We start from the raw sequence: 20,683 nt of genomic DNA, 5'->3' as shown, positions 1-20,683 counted from the left end.
AATGGGAATCAAAAGACACCTTTACTTCAAGCAGCCTCCAACCCAAAATCCATTTTTGTACTTGAATTTCTGCTAAATCTGCCAACAATTGATGTTAATGCTGTGGATAATCATAAACGGTCTTGTCTTCATTTGTTTTTGATGGCAAATCAATCTAACCTAGATCAAGACGATTATCATCACGACCTTGTGCAAATTCTTGATTCTGGTGTTGACATCGATCTAGTTGATGATAATAAAAAGTTAGCAATTGATATTAAAGCTGCGAGAAAAAGAAAAATTTGTATCAGAACTATCAAAATGCATATTGTAGTGAGGATGGCTGCAAATCTGAAAGTCTGTCCGAGAAACACACAGGCTGTTGTTGGCCCGAAATTTGACAAATTTCGTGCTAAATGTGACCAAGAAGTTTCCAATCTAAAAAAATATAAGGATCCAATAACTAGGTTTTTTTATTATGAACTTCTCCATAAGTCTTTGCACTCTTTGGCTTTAAGAATGAAAAATAAGAATTTTGATTTAGAAGACGGCTTGGATGGTGACTTTTTAGAGTATGAAGATATGATAACTTATCGCTTGAAGAAAGCAAGCCAACGACTGGAGTTGTTCAATAAAGTTGAAAATGTTCTCTATGAAATTTTTTGTAAAAAACTACCCGCAATTTTTATCCATGAGCTATTTTTTTATTTAAGTAATGCTGATTTGTGGAAATTGTCACAAAATAAATCAACTCTTTGAAAAATGATACAGTTTTAATCTTGCATTACAAGAACATCTTACGTAAAAGTTATCTCTAAAATTGATTTTTGTTTTTTTTTTTTTTAATAATTTTGGAAACTGAATACTTATCCTTTTTTTATGTTAATAAACAGGTTCATATGAAGATCACCAGGAGATTTATCTGAAGGAATTTAATCCTTTGATCTTTTTTAAGATTATTTCAATTATATTTATTTTTGGTAAAATTATTCACACTTATAGTAGCTTCTTAATCGTTGTTATTTCAATAAAGATTACATTTTTGAGTTATAATTATATTATAAGTTATAATATTTGTCGTTATCATAATGAGAATTACAAAATAATAAAAAAATCATTTAGCAACTTAAATAAAAGTCAATTTTTTAAAACAGTCAAAAAATTACAGAATCGTAATCAATAGTAAAATTTCAAGAAAATCAAATGGAACAATACATACCTACAAATATTTTTTGGTCTAGAAAATGCATTTTAAAAAATCTTTATAAGTTGATGCATTTAAAAGTAATCTCAAAAACAAGCGATGATTTTACGTACATTTTATTTTTATAATTCTTTGTGCGAACAGTTTTTTATTTTGTAATTAAAAGTTTCATAGAAACCATTTAGTCGAAAATTTGTTTTCTTGATTGATGTTATCTCTGGACCTACACAAAATTATCGTAAAACACCTTTAACAAATGAGAAATTTCAAGGAATTAAAAATCAGCAGAAAAATTGAACTTAAAAATAACCACTATTTTGATACTCAAATTACCATGCATCTAATAATTTTTTAGATTCTTATGACAATTAAATTATAATGAAAAAAATTTCTTCTGTAAAGAATTTAAAAAATTATAAGTACGAATTTTTTTTAAATATTTTTTTTTTAATAATTTGATGTGTTACAAAAATTCATAGAATTGTCAGATGTCTGCTAATTTTCGTATCATTAACTATTACCTTATATGAAACTGAAGTTGACGGACATTAAAAAATTTTTTAGAATTTTATAACAATTCAATTATTATTAAAAAAAAAATTAATTAAAAAATTCTACATCTGAAAATTAATAAAAATTACAAGTGAAAATTTTTAGAAGCTTTTTTTTATGGTAATTGATTTGTTGAAAAAATTTTTAAAAATGACAGCTGACGGCTAACTTCAGTATGATTACCTTATTTATGCATTATGAAATAATCTCAATTTTTATGACCTGAAATTCATTTGTATTTTACTGCTAAGTAATTGTAATTAGAATAGTAAATTAATTCTTAAAAACGATTATAAAAAATGTGTTTAAAAATGTCGGTAATAAAGAAAATTATGATAGTCTGTTGAATACAAGCCGTGGAGAATTTTACCCTCCATGATGTATAAATAAACGCGCCTAATAGAAAAAAATAGTTCAAATATCATCAACTAGGCGGCGCTTTTGACGCTCCTGACAACCAATTAACAAGAGAGATTTTGAAAATGAACAGTTATACATCCTCGCGTCTGGCAGAAACACAATAACAATAGATGCCAATAGGAATAGACCTGTAAAAATTGTACGCATATATAGCAGACGTCTTGACAACATAAGTAAAGACAGAAGTTCTGTAAAGTGAAGTGAACAATTTTTTTTTAATTTGAATAAAATTGTAATTTATATTATTTAATAAAAATCATTACAAAATGACTGCTACTGCCTCTAAATCTAAAACATTACCTGTTCAAGAAGAAGAGGAGGTTGATGATGAGAATGCTCAAGCTAAATTAATTTCATGTTTGGAGGTACTGTTTGTTTTTATTTTTTATTTTACTTTATTTTGTTGGACTATTTATATATTGGATCAGACTGGCAATTTTTATGACACTGAAGTTGACAGACATTAAAAATTTTTTTTTAATTTTATGGTAATATAATTATTGTAAAAAAAATATTTTTAAAAACTTTCACATGTGAAAAAGCTGACGGCTCACTTCAGTGTTATAAATTTTTTGATATTCTCAACGAATAAATTAATGATCAAAATAAAAAATGATATTCTTAATGAATAAATTAAGGGGAAGAAAATATTCTAGAAAATTCCTCATGAATACATTAAAAACAACTTGAATGATTTTTTTGAAAGTGATATTTTTTAAATATTAATAAATTTATATGATACTAAAATTGAGAGACATCTGATAATTTTAAGAATTTTTTTAACAAACAAATTATAGCAAGAAAATTTTAATTAAAAATTTCGTCTTTAGAAGCTCTAAAAAATTATAAATGAGATTTTTATAAATAATTTTCTATGCCTAATTTATTTTTCAAGAAATATCAAAAAATTGTCAAGTATTTGCTAACTTCAACCTCATAAATTTATTCAAAAATATCAATAAAAAAATCATCAGCTGTTTGCTGATATTATGTCATGAATAAACAATAATTGACAATATAATTTTTTTCATTTAGGGTAATGGAATTACTGCTGGTGACATTGCTAAGCTGAAAGAAGCTGGCTATTATACAGTTGAAGAAATTGCATTTACGCCAAAGAAAAACTTATTAACCATAAAAGGTATCAGCGAGGCCAAAGCTGATAAAATCCTTCAAGAAGCATCCAAATTAATGGTTATGGGATTCAAAAGTGCCACTGAAATTCATCAAATCCGATCAAATATTCTTTACATCTCAACTGGATCAACCGAGCTCGATAGATTGCTTGGAGGAGGCATTGAAACTGGTTCCATAACTGAAATATTTGGAGAATTCCGTACTGGTAAAACTCAACTGGCTCACACATTAGCAGTCAATTGTCAATTACCCGTAGATATGGGCGGTGCAGAAGGCAAGTGTCTGTATATTGATACCGAGGGAACCTTCAGAACATCTCGTCTAATAGCAGTTGCTGAAAAATTCAAAATAGCACCAGAAAACGTCCTCGACAACGTAGCTTGTGCTAGAGCTTACAATACCGATCATCAGACTCAATTATTGGTGATGGCTAGTGCTATGATGACTGAGTCAAGATACGCTTTGCTTATTGTTGACAGTGCTACAGCTTTATACCGTACAGATTACTCAGGTCGTGGTGAATTGTCTGCTCGACAAATGCACTTGGCCCGGTTTCTTAGAATGCTCTTAAGAATTGCTGATGTACATGGTGTTGCTGTTGTCATTACTAACCAAGTCGTAGCTCAAGTCGATGGAGCAGCTAGTATGTTTGGTGGTGATCAGAAGAAGCCCATCGGAGGCAATATTATTGCTCACGCAAGTACAACTCGGCTCTATCTGAGAAAAGGTCGTGGAGAAACAAGAATTTGTAAAATTTATGATTCACCTTGCCTTCCGGAAGCTGAAGCCATGTTTGCCATTAATGCAGATGGAATTGGAGATGTTAAAGAATAGTATTAAAACTTTTTTTTTTTTTTTTTTCAATTTTGTTATTAATACTTAAAATTTTCTCATTAATGTTTTTTATTTACGTGTCTTTTTTTATTCAATTTATTCTACTAGACTTGAATGATATTAAATAATTAATAATAAAAGACACATGACTCAAAAACATTTCTTCAATTAGATACTTAGTTTTTCATGTAAAGTTTTTATTATTCCAGTTATTAAAATGAACAAATAATTTTTTATTAAAATAATATGAGAAATAAATTAAATATAATATTTTTATAAATTATTGTTATAAAAATAAAATTTAATTGTAATATTTATTAAAACTAATTTTTCATCGAAACATTTTTAGTATTCATTTAAAATTTTAAATAATCTCATTATTATAAATTACGTAATAAAGGTAGTTTTAATTTTCTTATACTACATAAAATAAAATAATATAATATTATAAATTATAAGGTAAGTTAAAATAATTTGTGTTTTTTAAATATTAATTGAAAAATATGTTATTGACTATGCAAATTGCCGATATCTTAATCTCAGGTTTTTTATTCTTTTAAAACTGCAATTTAATTTAATATTTATAATTGAACGTTGATATTAATCAGTTAATTTTTAATTGAGAATTTTTTAATAATGTTTTTTCATCCTATTTGTTTAAAATTAATTTTTAATTTGAAAAGTTACGTAATTATTTATGCATTTTTTTTCTTATATTTTATCATCATTTAATATTTAAATAAAAAATGAAAGATTAAAATTATTAATTCCGGAAATAAATCAATTACATTTTATTTGGAGTAATAATATATATATATATATATATATATATATATATATATATATATATTAAATGTAATAAAGTTAACCTAAGGAGTAAGCTGTTTTCAACATTACTACAATATATATTATACACGTCATCAAAAAATATTCTTATAAACGAAAAACAAACAAAAAGATAAGTCATTCAGTAGTCAAAGCTTTCGTAAATAGTACCGAAAGGAATAGTAATTTCAAAGTTTTTTTGTATTTGTAAGTACATTACGTATATGTGATAATAATATTTGCTTTCAAAATGATATAAGTATAACCTAAAACATCCAAATAGATAATTTGCCGGATTATTATTTTAATCCTTCTAAATCAATCATCCTATGTGGTGTATTTTTGTGTTAAAAAAAAAATATAATTGTTATTTTAATAATTTTGTCTATTATAAACAAAGAAAATAAATGCAATGATAAGAGGATTTACTCGTAATTGGTTTATTTATTTTAAAAATAGTCACAAACAGTATTCATCATTTTCAACAATAATAAAATCTAATCATTCGTACAAACAATTAATTAAACCAAATAAATTAATAAGTGATAGGTAATAAAATTTTAAATATTATTTATGAATTATTTTATTAAAAGTTTAAAAATTTTTAAGGTTTTTTAAATTATCAAAAATTATTTTTTACAAGTAGATATAAGGCTAAAGTTGACAGATATTAAAAATTTTTTTGGAATTTTATAACAATTAAATTATTAAAAAAAAAAAATTATTTAAAAAGTTTCATATGTGAAAATTAATAAAAAATTACAAGTGAAAATTTTTAGAAGTATTTTTGTATTGTAATTAATTTGTTAAAAAAATTTTTATAATTAATAGCTGACTGCTAACTTCAGTATTATAATTATTATTGTAAAAATTAATAACTTTGTTTACCTAGAGTATTTTTTTAAAAATAGTGCTTGAAAATTTTTTCTCCATTCGCTTGATGACTAATTCCATTTTTTTTTTTTTTTTAAAGTCAAGTATACTTGATAAAAAAAATGTTATAATTTCCAATGATTACTCATTTTTAATCTTTACATTAAAGTTTATCATTAATTAAAAATATTTTTAAAAAGTAATATCAAAGTTTCTCAGTAAATTTGGATGTTTTAATTTACATAAATTCTGCTCAAATCTGATTTAAATAAATACTGTTGATGCAGTGATTAAAATCTTTATCATTTAAATTTTTCAAATGATGTAATTTAATTTAATTATATAAAAAGAAAATAATACACTTTATTAAATAAAAAAATTATTTGCTAATAAATAAAACAATTTTTAAATACCACTAATTATTTTAATTTTTTTTTTAGGTTCAACAAAAATTATTACACCATGAGTGAAGATTTGTCACTGTATACTTTACCCAACACTCAACCTATCGTCATACTCCAATGTGAAACAGCATTTAATGCATTATCAAAAAAAGAAAAACTTTATGCCCATTATTTAAGCCAAGCCGCTTGGAACGGAGGCTTAATTGTTTTAATACAAACGTCACCGGAGTCACCATTGATTTTCGTACTTTTGCATAAAATATTTAGCTTTGAATCAATCGAAGATTTTAAAAAATCATGCTTGGCTTCTGGAGTTACTGAAGATGAATTCACAGTAAGTAAATGCGATAATAAATAATTAATAAGTCATAAATTAGTATCTATAGGTCATATTAGTATTTTCTCAAATTATTTATGCATTTTATATTTTTTAAATATTCTATATAATATAGGATAATTTATTTAATATTCAGCTCTATGTGCAGATGCTCTTACATCTCTATAGACCTGTATGCTAGAAGAAAAAAAAAATTAATTAATTAAAATTTTATTAAAACAACGATTTTTATTTTCAGGCGTTCCTTGTTTATGCCTGTGGGATTTTATCCAATGCTGGTAACTACAAGTCATTTGGAGACAGTAAAATAATTCCAAATTTACCGAAAGACAAGTATGAATTGATAATAAAAGCATCAAAAGCTTACAAAAAAAATTCTAAAGAACTCGATGACATTTGGAGTAAAATAAAAGACAGTATGTACTCACTTGAAGGCAAAGTAAAATCTTTAGATTTGGGTGAGAAAGGAATAACAACATATTTTTCTGGTAATTGTACCGAAGAAGACGCTGAATTGGTTAAAGAATTCATGCAGAGTAAAAATTTTGAAGCATACAATAGCAGATGCTTCAAAACAATTGAGTATTATACCGAGTCGGGTCAGAAAAAAGAGCGCAATGTTTATGAGATTAAATTGGCATCATTGGACGAAAATGATGACCCCAAAATAACTTTACCTGCAGAATTATTCAGAGATTCTAAATTTTTCGTGAGCCGCGGCGACTACAGTAAATTATTCAATGGAGTTATTGACAACTTGAAGAAAGCTAAAGAATACGCCGCTAATGACAATGAAATAAATATGTTGGATAAATACATTAGTCACTTCAAGACAGGATCGTTAGATGACCATAAGGATGGTTCGCGTTTCTGGATTAAAGATAAGGGACCAGTTATTGAAACTTATATTGGATTTATTGAGAATTATCGTGATCCTGCTGGACAACGTGGTGAATTTGAAGGTTTTGTCGCAATGGTTAACAAAGAAATGTCACAAAAGTTTTCAACTCTTGTTGCTCGTGCTGAAGAATTTCTACCGAAATTACCATGGGGTAAAGACTTTGAGAAAGATCACTTTTTGCGACCAGATTTTACGTCTTTGGATGTTTTAACATTCTCTGGATCGGGTATTCCAGCTGGAATAAATATTCCTAACTATGATGAAATAAGACAGAGTGAAGGATTCAAAAATGTTTCTTTAGGTAATGTTATTCCAGCCAACATGAAGCAAGATGTTCTTCCATTTTTGTCTGACGAAGACCAAGTTCTTATGAACAAACATCGTACTGCTAGTTTTGAAGTACAAGTTGGACTTCACGAATTACTAGGTCATGGTAGTGGAAAATTATTTAGACAATTAGCTAATGGAGAATATAATTTTGATATTAAGACAGTCAAAAATCCATTAACTGGAGGATTGATTGATAAATATTTCTTAGAAGGTGAGACTTATGACTCTAAATTCGGAGGTATGGGATCTTCTTACGAAGAATGCCGTGCTGAAGCTGTTGGTCTTTTCTTAAGTCTTGAAAAAGAGGTACTCAAGATATTTGGTTATGATGATGCAAACGCTGATGACATTATTTATGTCAACTGGTTATCACTGTTGTGGAATGGGTGTGCCAAAGCTTTGGAAATGTATCAGCCATCTACAAAAAAATGGTTACAGGCTCATTCACAAGCACGTTACGTCCTATTGCGAGTTTGCTTAGAAGCTGACGAAGATTTTGTCAAAATTGTTGAGACTGAACAAGACAAAAATCTAAGGTTGACCCTCGATAGAAGTAAACTTCATACCGTTGGTAAAAAAGCGGTCGGTGAATTTTTGAAAAAACTTCAAGTATACAAAAGTCTTGGTGACTTTGAATCAGCTAAATTAATGTATGATCATTATTCTGAAGTACCTGAGACCGGAATTCAACCTTGGGCAAGATGGAGAAACATTGTTTTAGCGCACAAACAGCCCCGAAAAATTTTCGTTCAAGCCAATACTTTTGTCAAAGGTAAAGTTATAAAAATATTATTTTTTTTTTACAAAATTTTTATAAATCAATGTATAATTATAATTAAATTTTTTTAAGGTTCTGACGAAGACGTTGAGCTGAAGAATTATGATCCAACATTTGACGGCTTGATCCAATCATGGATGGATCGTTTTCCGTCATCAAATGTTACACAAACACTTGTTGAATTGTGGGAAAAAGATCAAACTCATTTTGCACCTCAACTTCTCAATTGAATAAATTTTTTATTCTAAATGAAAAATCACTAAAAGTTTTAATTATTATAAAATTTTTCATTTTTATTAAAAAAATGAATTTTTATCAATAAAATTGTTTTATGAAAATATTAGTTGAAAAATTTATTGTTAAAATATTATGAGGCTGAAGTTAACAGACACTTGAAAATTTTTAGATTTTTCTTTAAAAACAAACCAGGCATAGAAAATTATTTATAAAAAATCTCATTTATAATTTTTCTGAGCTTCTGAAGACGAAATTTTGAAATAAAATTTTCTTGCTATAATTTGTTTGATAAAAAAATGCTGAAAATGATCAGATCTCTAAATTTCAATATCATAAAATATTTTGAATGTGCCGCGATAGTTTCATAATTATAATAATAATTACTAGCGCAACGAGCGCTTTACTTTTTTTTTCTCTTTCGACTGCACCACCGGCTAGTAAGAACTCATGTAATTTGGCGCGAAGTCGGCTTTAACTGATTTTAACCTACAATAACGTTTTACAGTTTTGAAGTTAATGAATTAATTAATAAATATAATAATGGAGTTTCCAGATCAAATACAAGCTAATTTTGCAGTACTTGATTACAAAATAGTAGATGAGTCAGTTTACATTAAATGTAAGTATCAATTATTAGAATTACTACTTTTAAAACAATACAGCGTCAGTCTCGTAAAGTAATGCTGAATTAAATTGACATTTAAAAATAAAAAATAATTTCTAATATATTATTGATCAGTCAACAATACAGTGGTTAATGTAAAAGTAAAATTTGAATTTTATTTCTTTATATTTTATTAAAATAAATTTTCATACGTACAATTAAGGTTATGTATCAAAAATAAAATTTTATTATTTAATGTATTAGGCGTAATTATTCTTGGGATATTTTAAAAATTTCACTCTATTATAATCTTAAATATATCAAGAAAAAAATTACTTTGCTTATCATTGGAAAACCACAAACTAAAAATAATAATGATAATTAATTAAATTACAGTTCTTGAGATTTGTCAAGTTTATGAGGTTGATGAAGATAGTATTGTTGAAAACTGGATAGATTTTGTTGATGAAGATGAAAACAAGTCCTCAAGTACAGACATTACCATAGAGAAAGTTGAAGCCTTTGAAATATGGTGTAAAAAAAACATTAATGAACGTTGTACTGGACCCGATTTACCGGACTTGGATACAGAGTTGACTGCAGAAGAATTATCAAATTTTGACCAAAGTACAATAAATAAAGGTTCTGAAATATTAGAACGAAGCATACTAAATGTATCAGCTATTAAAACGTATCCTTTTAATTTTTAAATTAAAAAGTATAGTCATTTTTAAAATATAGTCCTTAATGAATTTCAATAATAGGGAGGAAGATGACGACATTTTGGAGATGTATGGTCGGAAAAAAAACCCTGCTAAAATTGTAAGTAAAACATTTAATAATTTATTTTTAGCGTATTAAGAAGTTTTCAATGGTTAGATTGCGACTGTTTACTTCATAATCTTATTGAAATAATTAATCCAAATAACCGGGTTTTTCTGATAATTTTTAATTTAAATGTTTTCTAAAAAATGTCTTTCATGAAAGAATTTATTTCATCGTTAGTCAATAAATTTTTACTTCATTTTTATTACTTTAAACTTCCTTTCTCCTTTCTAATATCACATAAATCATAATATCAAGGCAATTAAAGTATATTAATAGTTTATTAAACTTAACAAAACATTAGAGTCAAGTATCAAATGACCTTTGTTCGAAAAATATTTAAGTCAATCGTAACCAATGAAAACTGTTGACATAATAAATTAATGTAACTATATACATCAAAGGGGATTGTCAATTTTCACGAGTGTACAAGATTCTTTGGATATGACATATATTAGTTGACTGATATTAAAGCAACAGTTGTAATATTATATATGTATATTTATAAATACATTCATACATTAAATTGAATCTATAGCAATTTGGCAACGTTGCGATCGGGCGAATCTCTGCCGTTGCCACGTGAACCCACAAATAATCTTATTAAAAAAAAAAATAAAATTAACATTTCCTGCCGTTTTTCAATTGAACTGTTCCTAATATTGAATATCTACTTACTATTATTGATATCGTAAGTAAAAAAAAAAAAAAAAATACTTTTATGTCTGGAGATAATACGAATGTAATCATAAAAAAAAAATGAAAATGTATCAATGAATATGCTAAGAACCGTAATATTTTTTACTTTTTTATAATTTTTACTTATAAAAAGATTAGCTACGCGTTTTAATCATCAGCAATAATACTTTCTTAACTGTAGACGTTGCAAAAAATTTTTTAAACAAAGCTAACAGAAAAGCAAAAAATATAATAATAAAATAAAATATATGCAGACGTCATTGTATTTAATTGAAGTAAGTAACGCAAAATAGATAACGGTGAGTGATAAATTTCACGTGCATCATCCAGAAAAGGCTGTTATGTGTCCCATGTATTCTTGGTTTTACTTTTTCCCGGACAACGTCGATGATTTACTTGAGCGCTCTGGCAACGCTGTCAGCTTACATTCTTTGTGGTCTTTTGGTGTATAGTAGTAATGACGTAACAAGTCTACCTGTGGACCCAATTCTTTTCTGGAGCCCCCGCAGGATAAATGTTGTAGGATGTAGACAAAATCCTCTTAAAACTCTCCAACCTTTTTTTTCTTTATTCTATAACATATTTTTTTTTAATTTTATTTTTAGCTTTATTCCGTTATTTCGACACTGATTTTTATTTCTATTCTCTGCTTGATTCTATTTAAAAATCTATATTACTAACAAAACTTATATAGCGGTTTTTTTTTAGATATGTGTAAAAATTAAGCAAATAATGAAGTTATGAATTATTTAATTGACAATTGATACGGCACTGTTTAGCGCCACTAGTTTTGCACGCCAAGTTTGTGTAGTTTGTTGTCCATGACTGGTATGAAACGTACTCTTGTGTAGTAAGTTTGAGCTTCGGCATAACCGCGTGATGTTGCCACGTCTTTTTTCGTAGTAATAACCGATTATTCATTTGTACACTGCGTACAATTGATACTTGATTATTCAATAGTAGCTAAAAAAAAAAAAATTAATAAATATTCTACATTAATTCAGACCTTGTAGTCATAAATAGAGTAATTAATATAGTTTAAAATGAAATAAAAAAAATAAAACTATGTGTGTATAGTGTACAAGCAAAGTAAAATAAAGAAGAAGAAAAAAAAAATAATAAAGAATGTAGTGTCAGCGGGTATATCAAGAGAAGTTAAGAGAAAGAGAGCGGCTTGGGTGAGATTTCCAACGATTTCCCGACAGGTGGTTCTCGTCCCTCGGGCAGGAGCCTCGGTAAAACCGACATCCCACGGAACCAGGGCCCCTCTATGTATATAATTCCTGACATAAAAATCCTTCAGGTAGATTGCCGCCATTATCCCTACTCGAGATTTCTCGTATAGAAATAAAACGGTACGGGGGATTTTAGCTGTTCCTTCCTCTTTCTGGTACTGGGGCTGGTACTGGTACTGCTTATGCCTCTATATAACCAGGATAAGGAGAGGGAGTTAAGAATACACGATTCCGGTCCTTGTCCCCTCCATACACATTTCTTCTTGTAGTCTAAAACAGAAAGAGCGAGAGAGTAAAATAAATGCTATTTATTATATTATATGTGTACATAAAGGTCGTTTTATAATGTGAGTGAATTGAGAAAATGGAATGGACGACCCGACTGTCGACCAGTAAATTCATATAAATATATATAAATTCTTTTTATGTGTCGAGTTTTAAATGAAGGAAAGAAGGAGAATTGTAAGAAAAAGGAGGGGGACAACGATGTACAGTAAATCCCCTCTACTTAATCCAACTAGATTTCTTCCAAAGGGCATAATTTCAGTTTTCAAGGACGCGTCTCGCCGCTAGCTTCGTTCGCGTTACCCAAGCTCTGTTTTCAACCGAGACAAAGCCAACGCTTTTAACGGTTACATGTATTACTTACACTCATACAAATCTCCATGTATTACCAACAAATTTTTTAATTGTCTCCTTATACATCTACAAATTCATACTCTGTAATTTAATTGTTTTTTTTTTTGTTTTATGATAAACAACTTACCTTTTGAATTACACTGTTACAAGTAGAGTACAAAGACATTTCAAATTCGATTTGGGTTTTTTTTTGTTTAATATTGTAAAATTATGAAACTGAAGATAGCAGACGTTTAAAAATTTTTAATTTTTTTCATTAATTAAATTACAACTAAAAAGATATTTATAAAAAATTGCACTTACAGTTTTTCAAGTTTTTTATATGTGACATTTTTTTTTTAATTGTTTAATTGAAATTTTTTCAAAAAGAAATTTCTAAAAATTTTGAAATGTCGGCTCACTTCATTTTCATGTAAAATTATGGTGGCGTCGTATTCAATAAAAACATTACTTACATATATAACGTAGTAACTCGATGGATTGAATTGAGCATAAGCCATGAGCTTAAGACGTCAGCTTTCTCTTAGTGTAAAAGTAGTTGGTGATTGTGAGAAACTCTACAATTCACATTTAGTTATTTGCTACAAAATACACATGAGCATCTAAAAATTTTATACATCATAAGATTATAAAATACTACAATTTTATCAGTAGTATCATTAATTTAAATTAATTATTAGATTAAATTAGACTTACGCTTTGTTAGAAAGAGAAGAAATAAAATAGAAAGGAAAGGAGGGAGGGAGGAAGAAAGAAAGTACATATAGTTATAATTACTGTAACCGGCGTGTGTGACATGACGATTTTACGTCAGTGATGATGGTTCGATAGAGCGTCGTATCGCGAATGATTTTTCTTTCAATACCACTCGAAAGGTGGCGCGTAGTCTTTGCTGGTTTCTGCTGCCAGCTAAGAGACAGACTCCATCTCTCAACTACTTGTTGCCCCACCATCATCGCTAAATCGTCTGTCGCGGGGTAGACGCTCTGAAGACGCCGCTCGACGACTAGACGCTACAGTGAAAATATTATTTAATAGTATTGTTATTTTTTTTTTGGTTTTTTACAAATGAAATATTTTTAATTTTAGTTCATTAACAATTCAAGTTTTAAGTGAATGTGGAACTAAAGTGTATTATTATTTATATAATATGTATATTTTAAATTCGATTAGTTGACGGAATCGTTTGTACGTATGTGGTAAATCGCGTCACGTTTTGTTTCAACTTCCCAGTGATTTTTCTTCCAAGCGTAACAAACAACCTGTTGCTTTGCGTTCGATAGTTCCGGTTAGCTCGCCATATATTTTCCGCCAACATTTGTTGTGTTCATTCATTCGTCTCTATTAATTCAATGTGTCATTATTCATTTATTTAAAATGATACTTCTTTTATTTCATTATATCAATGTATATTTATTTGAAAACTTATTTTTATTATTATTTTATTTTAGTTATCACACATATTATGAAGATTGTGAGATTTTCGTCAGGGATCATTGGCTCCAAGCGATTGGTCACTCTTGGAAACGATCAAAGTATTTTTTTTTCTTTGTTCAATATAAATGTGCCGGACGCTATTTCTCAGCTACCTGTTGCTGGTGTTGCTTCCCTTTCGAGAAACTCAGCGACACCAACGCTTCGCGTCTTGTCTTTACTTGACTTCATTTTTATCTCTCCACAAGTATTTTAGAGTACATATTTTATTAATTTCTAATAATACTGAAGTTAGCGGTCAGCTGTCAATTTTAAAAATTTTTATAACAAATCAATTACAATGAAAAAATGCTTCGAAAAATTTTCACTTGTAATTTTTGTTAATTTTCACATGTGAAACTTTTTAATTAATTTTTTTTTAATAATTGCATTATCATAAAATTTTTAAATAATTTTTAATGTCTGCCAACTTCAGTGTAATAATTTCTATTATTTATAACTTTTAATTTGCTAACACTAAAAATTTGAAAATGAAAAAAAAAAAAAAGTCGTGTTAAGTGACAGTAGCGTCCAAATGTCAATTATTTGATCGCGTGTTTACGAAAGATTAACTATTCTCAAGACTCTTATCTCGATTCAAAGCAACCAAACGACGCGCATTCCCTCGCGTTTCTCTTCCCCGAATAGATTGCGTCTTGCGATAAAAATATAGAAACGCCAAACACTCCTTTGTTCTATTGCACTGAGCCCTTCTAAAATTTTTACACATACCTTCTGTTTTCATTGGCTCCCTAACAACTTTTCCTTATACGTTCGTTAGTTTTTTTCCTTCATTTCCTTAAGGGTTTCTCTCAAGGTTATGTGAAACAACTTATCTTCATAATTCCATGAAAGAATTTTATTCTGTTGTCTAATTGTTTAGTTATAAGCCTCAACACGCAGCCAATGAAAATTAAGCCAGACTAAGGGAATCCATTATCTGCCTTCAATTTTATTTTGCTAAAATCTACCTAAAAGGACGCTCTACCTGACAAGGGACAATGGACAACGGACAACGGACTTCTTTTCTTCATTTTAATATTTTTTTTTTTATTCTCTGTTCCTTTTTTCAAAGGATCCCGTTCCTAGCAGGGGGCAGTAGCGTGACCTGACTACTCCTGAGGTTTCTGGAAATTCACAGCAACCTAAACAAAATTACGCTTGACTAGTCACAAACGAAATAATATTGATTACAAGGAATTTTGCACGCCTCATAAGTGAAGTGGATAAAAATCAAGTGATTTTTTGAACTAAATTTGAGTATTTTTCAACAAAATATTTATCCACTCTTATAATTTAGATGAAAAATATGAAAATATATCATGTAAGCAAACTATTCGTAACGTGATTGGTCAAATATATCATAAGCATGAAAATATATGCAAACCCTAAACTCAGGCGTGCGCTTGTGCGCGCAAATTTGAATTCTAGTCTAATAAAAAAAAGTTGTAATTTTTGCGTGGTTTCTTCTACCGTTAGTTGACAATTCAACAACAGGCGTAGCTTATTTCAATCAATTAAATACAATTAACGATCTGTTTTTTTCTTCTCCAGTTGTTTTCTTCGGGTCCTCAGTAGTATAATTATAATTTCGATTTTCACATAACTGCACGCGATGTCTACGTGAATTCATATGACACAAAAATTAATCAAATAAAAAGAAACATATTTATATATATAAATGTAGTACTGGTGTATAATTCTCGTTTTGATTAATTTAAATTTATTATTTGTTCTTTTAATTTTCCCCTGATCGGTTTAGTTTTGTAAATCTCGAGCGTGTATTTACTGGTAGTATGGCTAGGCTGTTTGCGTCCCGCATTGTGAAACGCGAGTAACTGGTAAAAGTTCAACGTCATTTCCCACGGTTCGAAGGGACTCGAGACAAGAGTGGAGTAAATATGACGAAAAGAAGGAGAAAGAGAAAAATATATAATGGTAGTAGTGATGATGTTGATGATGTTAGTGACCGTAGTAGTATATCATGGTACACTACACCATATTGATGATAGTGGTATAGACTAGATGAGAATAGTAGTTTTGGTAAATAGCGTATGTGCTTTGGGAAAGGATAGGAAGAGTAAGAAAGAGAGTAGTCACTACACTACTACCCAAGTTGGATCTCTCTGACACAACCAAAGAAATAAAACGGCATCAGACGCTTTGAGTTTATGCTGGTACGGTAGGAGAGACAACAAGAAGAGAGTTTGTATAGTAGGGGAGGGAAGAGAAGTCTGAGATCGCTCCGAAAACCACTATACGATCGGCACAACGAATCAAAGCTTCTCTTTCTCATTTTTTTTATCTTTTACTCACTCACTCACTCACTCACTTATTCACTCACTCGTTCTCTCAACTCCACCATCTCTTATACATTATCCCTTCTCTTTCACACAAACCGTGATATTCATTCGGCGGTCAGTCCAGGGCCGTCTTCCCTCGAGTTAACTTCCAAAAAATTATTTTCTCGTACATTGTAAATTGGATTTTAAATAAATACTGTAATTCCACGACGTTAGTGAGTGTTTAGGTGCTGGAAATTACTACGTCAATTTAAAGGTGATTTGCTGGTAGCTGATGATACACATAGTATCTTAGTGTATAAAGAAAGAGAGAGAGAGAGAGAGAAACGTGCTGAAGATGTACAAATACGCGTGATAACTTGAGTTACGGTTTTTATATTTCTTATGTGCTCCATTTGCCGATTTACGAGAGCGAAATAAAAGTACATAACTTCTCTTATGCCTCAGGCAACGGAAAGAAAGTGAAGAAAAAAAAAAGGGTATTAAAATATTATAGTTATTATTATCATACATAACGGACAACGAAGCGCGTTCTGAATGTGCCAGGTTAACGGCAGTTAACCTTCCCGCATCGTAGTCTAGAACTTAGTCGCTATTCAAGAGCCCGCGTATATATTCAATGAATAGTAGGGATTACTAAAATTTACTATCAAATGTTAAATTACATATATTATTTTCTTTCATTCTATAAATTCTGTGTGAAATGCCTTTTGTTATTCCTTGGTTATCGTTATTATTATTATTATTATATAAAATGTACATATCAATAATTTTATATATTTATCACAAAGAAAAGACTTATTTCGAACCGAATGTGCTGAGTGAGTGATGGTCTAGTGCACATTGTTTTGATATTGTGACTAGATCCACACTCATTAAGTTCATACGGTTATTAACGCCACAACGGGCAATATTATTTTACAATATAACATGAATTATTTTGTAAAATTAAATTTATTTCATTTCTCATAACTGAAATATTTTATTTACGTTTTTTTTTTATCTTTTTGATAACTGTTTATCACAGTTAGAATTCTAATCAGAGACTATGCTATGGACGAGTTTGAATTTGGTGCACGTTTATATTTAAAATCGTGACTAGATACACACTCGTCTACAGCGTCCTGTTTTTGAAACTTCTGTCAGATAAAAAACAGTTATAAGTATGAAATAAAAATTATTTGAATAGTTTTTACAGATATAATAGCGGTTTTCCAAACATGAACATTCATTACAATGTCTATGTAAATTTTATTTTATTTTTCTTGGCTGATAAGTCTTTGATTTTGAGCAGATCCAATATGAAACAAGTTTTGCCGATCCAGAAGTTCATGAAGACAAAAAGAATGACGATGAAGACATTGATGCATGTACTATGTAATTAATTCAATTTTTTTAACTACACTTTTATATACACTAAGGTGTGCCAAAATGTAACTTCTGTGAAGAACCTTTTAAAATTGGAATTTTGAGTTCCACTTTTAACAGCGGCTGTGTTAACAGTAGGCATTTCCTGTAATATTTTGGGGGGAGAGCATTTATTTGATTTTCATTGAATTTTTAACAGCAAATTTGATTGGGTTCTTCCGGCCAAATTTTTAATTTTCTAAAAAATTCTATGAAAATCAAATAAATCTTCTCCCCCCAAAATATCTCAAAAAATGCCTAAACACAGCCCCTGTTAAAAGCGGAACTCAAAATTCCAATTTTAAAAGGTTCTTCACGGAAGTTACATTTTGGCACACCCTAATATACACATATATAAATATTGTTTATTAATTTAACTAATTAATTGAGATTCATATTTATTGCAGACAAAGTAGAAGTGGAGAAATTGTTCTTAAATTTGGATTTGCAGTATCTGATTGGAACAATGTATCACCTCGTAAAAGTCAAATCCAAAGAACAGATTTTCCTCATGTATCACCTACTGAGTTAAAATTGTTTGTTCAAATGAAGGATTATAGCATTTTGAATGACTTGTGTCGATCAATGTCCAGAGTTTTTTGTGAAATATGGCTGAAAGATAAAGAGCAGCTTGTCATAACATCAAATGTTCGTGAAAACACTTTCAACAAATTCCGTACGTGGGGCCGTATTTTTACGGATAATGATGGTAAACTTACTACTTGGTCAATCTTACTGATGGGTGATCCAGATCATTGGTATCATTCATTAGGTGAGTATGAGACTGAAGATTTGGAAGATGAAGACTTAGACATCGAAACTGAAGACTCATCGGATTCAGAAGAGGAGAAAGAGAGAAGAAAAAAAGTAAAAGAAGATGACGAAGAAAGAGAAAAGGGAACAGGAACAGAAGAAGAAGACGAAGGAGGAAAAGGAACGGGAACAGAAGAAAGTGACAAGAAAGAAGAGACAGAAGAAGAAGAAGAAGAAGAAGAACCACTTGGTGATCCAATAATTGTAGATATAAGAACGAGAAAAGAATGTATACCACTAGATATCAGCCGACTCAAATGCTATTCATTTTTTCCTGGTCAAATTATAAGTGTTGAAGGAAAAAATCCTACCAAAGATGCACTTTGTGCATACAGGGTTATACCTGGTATTTCTTTTGGTCCTAAACCGCCTGTATTAAATGAACCTCTACAAATAATGGTTGCCGCGGGTCCATTTACTTCTAAACCCGGTAATTATCAACAACTTTACAATTTAATGGCTCATGTGGCGCAAACAGAGCCTAATGTCTTAATTCTTATTGGTCCTCTTATGGCTGAGAAAGATATTGAACCACCAAAAAAAGATATGTTCGAAAACTTAATTACTAAAATAATGAGTTATGTTGATGGGTACGTTTGTTCTATTTCGAATTGTAACAATAGACTATTGATAGAATATTAATATAATTTTTTTTTTTCAACAGTAAATCTACTCAAGTGGTATTGGTATCTTCGTACGAAGATATTCTGCATGATGGTTTTTATCCTACTGCGGAATATCGTTTACGCGAGTCAGTAAAGAAGCCAAATCTTCATCTAATGCCTGATCCATGCACGATTGAAGTTGATGGTTTAATTATTGGAGCAACTTCTGTTGATATTATTAGACATTTGAGTAGCGAAGAAATCAGCTAGTAAGTTCAATTATAATTGATTTTAAAAAATAGCAAAAATGATAAATAATACATATATATTTTGTTTTAGTAAAATGCCACAGCGTGATCGACTAGGACGTTTGGCTGAGCACTTATTGTTACAGTCATCATATTATCCACTTTTTCCACCACCACCAGAAGTACCATTAGACTTACTTTTGTGGGCCGAATGCAGTACAATGAGTGTTCAACCTCACATTCTTTTAGTACCTTCAGCCATGCAATACTTTTATAAATACAGTAATGGCACACATATTATTAATCCGTCCAAAGTATCAAAAGGCCTTTATACTCAATTCAATGTAAAAAGTAATGATCAATGGACTGAAAATAGTATTGGTGGTGAAATTCTTAGAATTTAATTAAAATTATCATAAGTTTAAAATTTTTATATATTTACATCAAAATTACATGATTCCTTAGTATCCATAGTATTTTGTATTTTTTTATTAAATAAACAGACGTATATTTATTATAACTTACAGAATCAAATAATTATTACATTGTATTTCATTAAGGAATATATTCAGAACTGTTAGTAATAATATATTTAAATAAGATTTTCCTCGTTTGAAGACGTACTTACTTAATCTATATTTTTCTCATCTTATTTTTGATCAAACGAAAAAAGACAAAATTCCTAACTTTTGAAATTAATCGTGATTATTAGAAAGCTTAAAATACGAATTACATAATTTTTTAATACCATTCTTAAGGGGAATAGCCGCTGTGAAATTTCACAAAAAAAAAAAAATTTTTTTTTTATTAAACCAAAGTTTAGATATTCAAAAACATGTATATAGAGTTTTGTATGAAAATTCCGAATATTTTTCGAGTTAAAGTCATTTTTGTGACAGCGCGCCAAATGATTTTTTCGCGTTTTTCTCGAAACTACTTTTTTTCAACTGGTGGGAACTGTAATTTGCATAAATATGAACCGATTTGCCACTTTTTTTCCGTATTCGTCTATTCAATAGTT

General features: G+C 29.2%; 3 protein-coding genes and 1 long non-coding RNA gene across 11 annotated transcripts; 3 read left to right on the top strand and 1 right to left on the bottom strand.

Annotated features, from left to right (window-relative positions):
* Nucleotides 1-2,235: 2,235 nt before the first annotated feature.
* On the top strand, nucleotides 2,236-4,378 carry LOC141530462 (DNA repair protein RAD51 homolog A). Its single transcript, XM_074247557.1, has 2 exons — nucleotides 2,236-2,520; nucleotides 3,191-4,378. Exons 1-2 carry the CDS (start codon nucleotides 2,422-2,424, stop codon nucleotides 4,124-4,126), a joined length of 1,035 nt encoding a protein of 344 aa, XP_074103658.1. The 5' UTR covers nucleotides 2,236-2,421; the 3' UTR covers nucleotides 4,127-4,378.
* A 639-nt stretch (nucleotides 4,379-5,017) lies between these two features.
* Nucleotides 5,018-8,912, top strand: Dppiii (dipeptidyl peptidase 3). 2 transcript variants are annotated; one of them, XM_074249460.1, is made up of 4 exons: nucleotides 5,018-5,158; nucleotides 6,265-6,562; nucleotides 6,804-8,568; nucleotides 8,647-8,912. In XM_074249460.1, the coding sequence occupies exons 2-4, from the start codon at nucleotides 6,287-6,289 to the stop codon at nucleotides 8,802-8,804; spliced, it is 2,199 nt and encodes a 732-aa protein (XP_074105561.1). In that variant the 5' UTR covers nucleotides 5,018-5,158; nucleotides 6,265-6,286; the 3' UTR covers nucleotides 8,805-8,912. The 2 variants fall into 2 exon arrangements, with proteins under 2 accessions (XP_074105561.1, XP_074105559.1); XM_074249458.1 differs by lacking the exon at nucleotides 5,018-5,158 and adding an exon at nucleotides 5,223-5,500.
* Nucleotides 8,913-9,242: 330 nt separating this feature from the next.
* Dnapol-alpha73 (DNA polymerase alpha subunit B) lies at nucleotides 9,243-20,188 on the top strand. 2 transcript variants are annotated; one of them, XM_074249461.1, is made up of 7 exons: nucleotides 9,243-9,430; nucleotides 9,812-10,106; nucleotides 10,180-10,237; nucleotides 17,884-17,966; nucleotides 18,404-19,399; nucleotides 19,474-19,683; nucleotides 19,754-20,188. In XM_074249461.1, the coding sequence occupies exons 1-7, from the start codon at nucleotides 9,352-9,354 to the stop codon at nucleotides 20,064-20,066; spliced, it is 2,034 nt and encodes a 677-aa protein (XP_074105562.1). In that variant the 5' UTR covers nucleotides 9,243-9,351; the 3' UTR covers nucleotides 20,067-20,188. The 2 variants fall into 2 exon arrangements, with proteins under 2 accessions (XP_074105562.1, XP_074105563.1); XM_074249462.1 differs by lacking the exons at nucleotides 9,243-9,430; nucleotides 9,812-10,106; nucleotides 10,180-10,237 and adding an exon at nucleotides 12,114-12,242 and having other exon boundaries at nucleotides 19,754-20,187.
* Nucleotides 10,686-13,999, bottom strand: LOC141531570 (uncharacterized). Of its 6 annotated transcripts, XR_012479953.1 has the most exons (4): nucleotides 13,510-13,999; nucleotides 13,269-13,415; nucleotides 10,919-12,444; nucleotides 10,686-10,839 (listed from the first exon to the last, which is right to left on the bottom strand). It is a non-coding gene; the product is annotated as an uncharacterized LOC141531570 (long non-coding RNA). The 6 variants fall into 6 exon arrangements; XR_012479949.1 differs by having other exon boundaries at nucleotides 10,686-12,444; XR_012479951.1 differs by having other exon boundaries at nucleotides 10,686-12,444; nucleotides 13,269-13,394.
* Nucleotides 20,189-20,683: the final 495 nt, after the last annotated feature.

This window comes from Cotesia typhae, unplaced genomic scaffold (genome assembly GCF_013202065.1).
Source record: "Cotesia typhae breed Kobodo isofemale line unplaced genomic scaffold, CoteBio_Ctyphae contig_5, whole genome shotgun sequence".
NCBI classification, from domain to species: Eukaryota; Metazoa; Arthropoda; class Insecta; order Hymenoptera; family Braconidae; genus Cotesia; species Cotesia typhae.
Note: the sequence above shows the minus strand (reverse complement) of the source record. Positions and strands in the feature narration are given on the sequence as shown.

Excerpts from the sequence above, each read along its gene's own strand:
- Dnapol-alpha73 (XM_074249461.1), top strand. The coding sequence starts at position 9,352 with ATGGAGTTTCCAGATCAAATACAAGCTAATTTTGCAGTACTTGATTAC. Across the intron at positions 10,238-17,883 it reads AAAAAAACCCTGCTAAAATT|ATCCAATATGAAACAAGTTT; the intron begins GTAAGTAAAACA and ends GATTTTGAGCAG. Across the intron at positions 19,400-19,473 it reads ATAATGAGTTATGTTGATGG|TAAATCTACTCAAGTGGTAT; the intron begins GTACGTTTGTTC and ends TTTTTTCAACAG.
- Dppiii (XM_074249458.1), top strand. The coding sequence starts at position 5,364 with ATGATAAGAGGATTTACTCGTAATTGGTTTATTTATTTTAAAAATAGT. Across the intron at positions 5,501-6,264 it reads AATAAATTAATAAGTGATAG|GTTCAACAAAAATTATTACA; the intron begins GTAATAAAATTT and ends TTTTTTTTTTAG. Across the intron at positions 8,569-8,646 it reads AGCCAATACTTTTGTCAAAG|GTTCTGACGAAGACGTTGAG; the intron begins GTAAAGTTATAA and ends AATTTTTTTAAG.
- LOC141530462 (XM_074247557.1), top strand. The coding sequence starts at position 2,422 with ATGACTGCTACTGCCTCTAAATCTAAAACATTACCTGTTCAAGAAGAA. Across the intron at positions 2,521-3,190 it reads AATTAATTTCATGTTTGGAG|GGTAATGGAATTACTGCTGG; the intron begins GTACTGTTTGTT and ends TTTTTCATTTAG.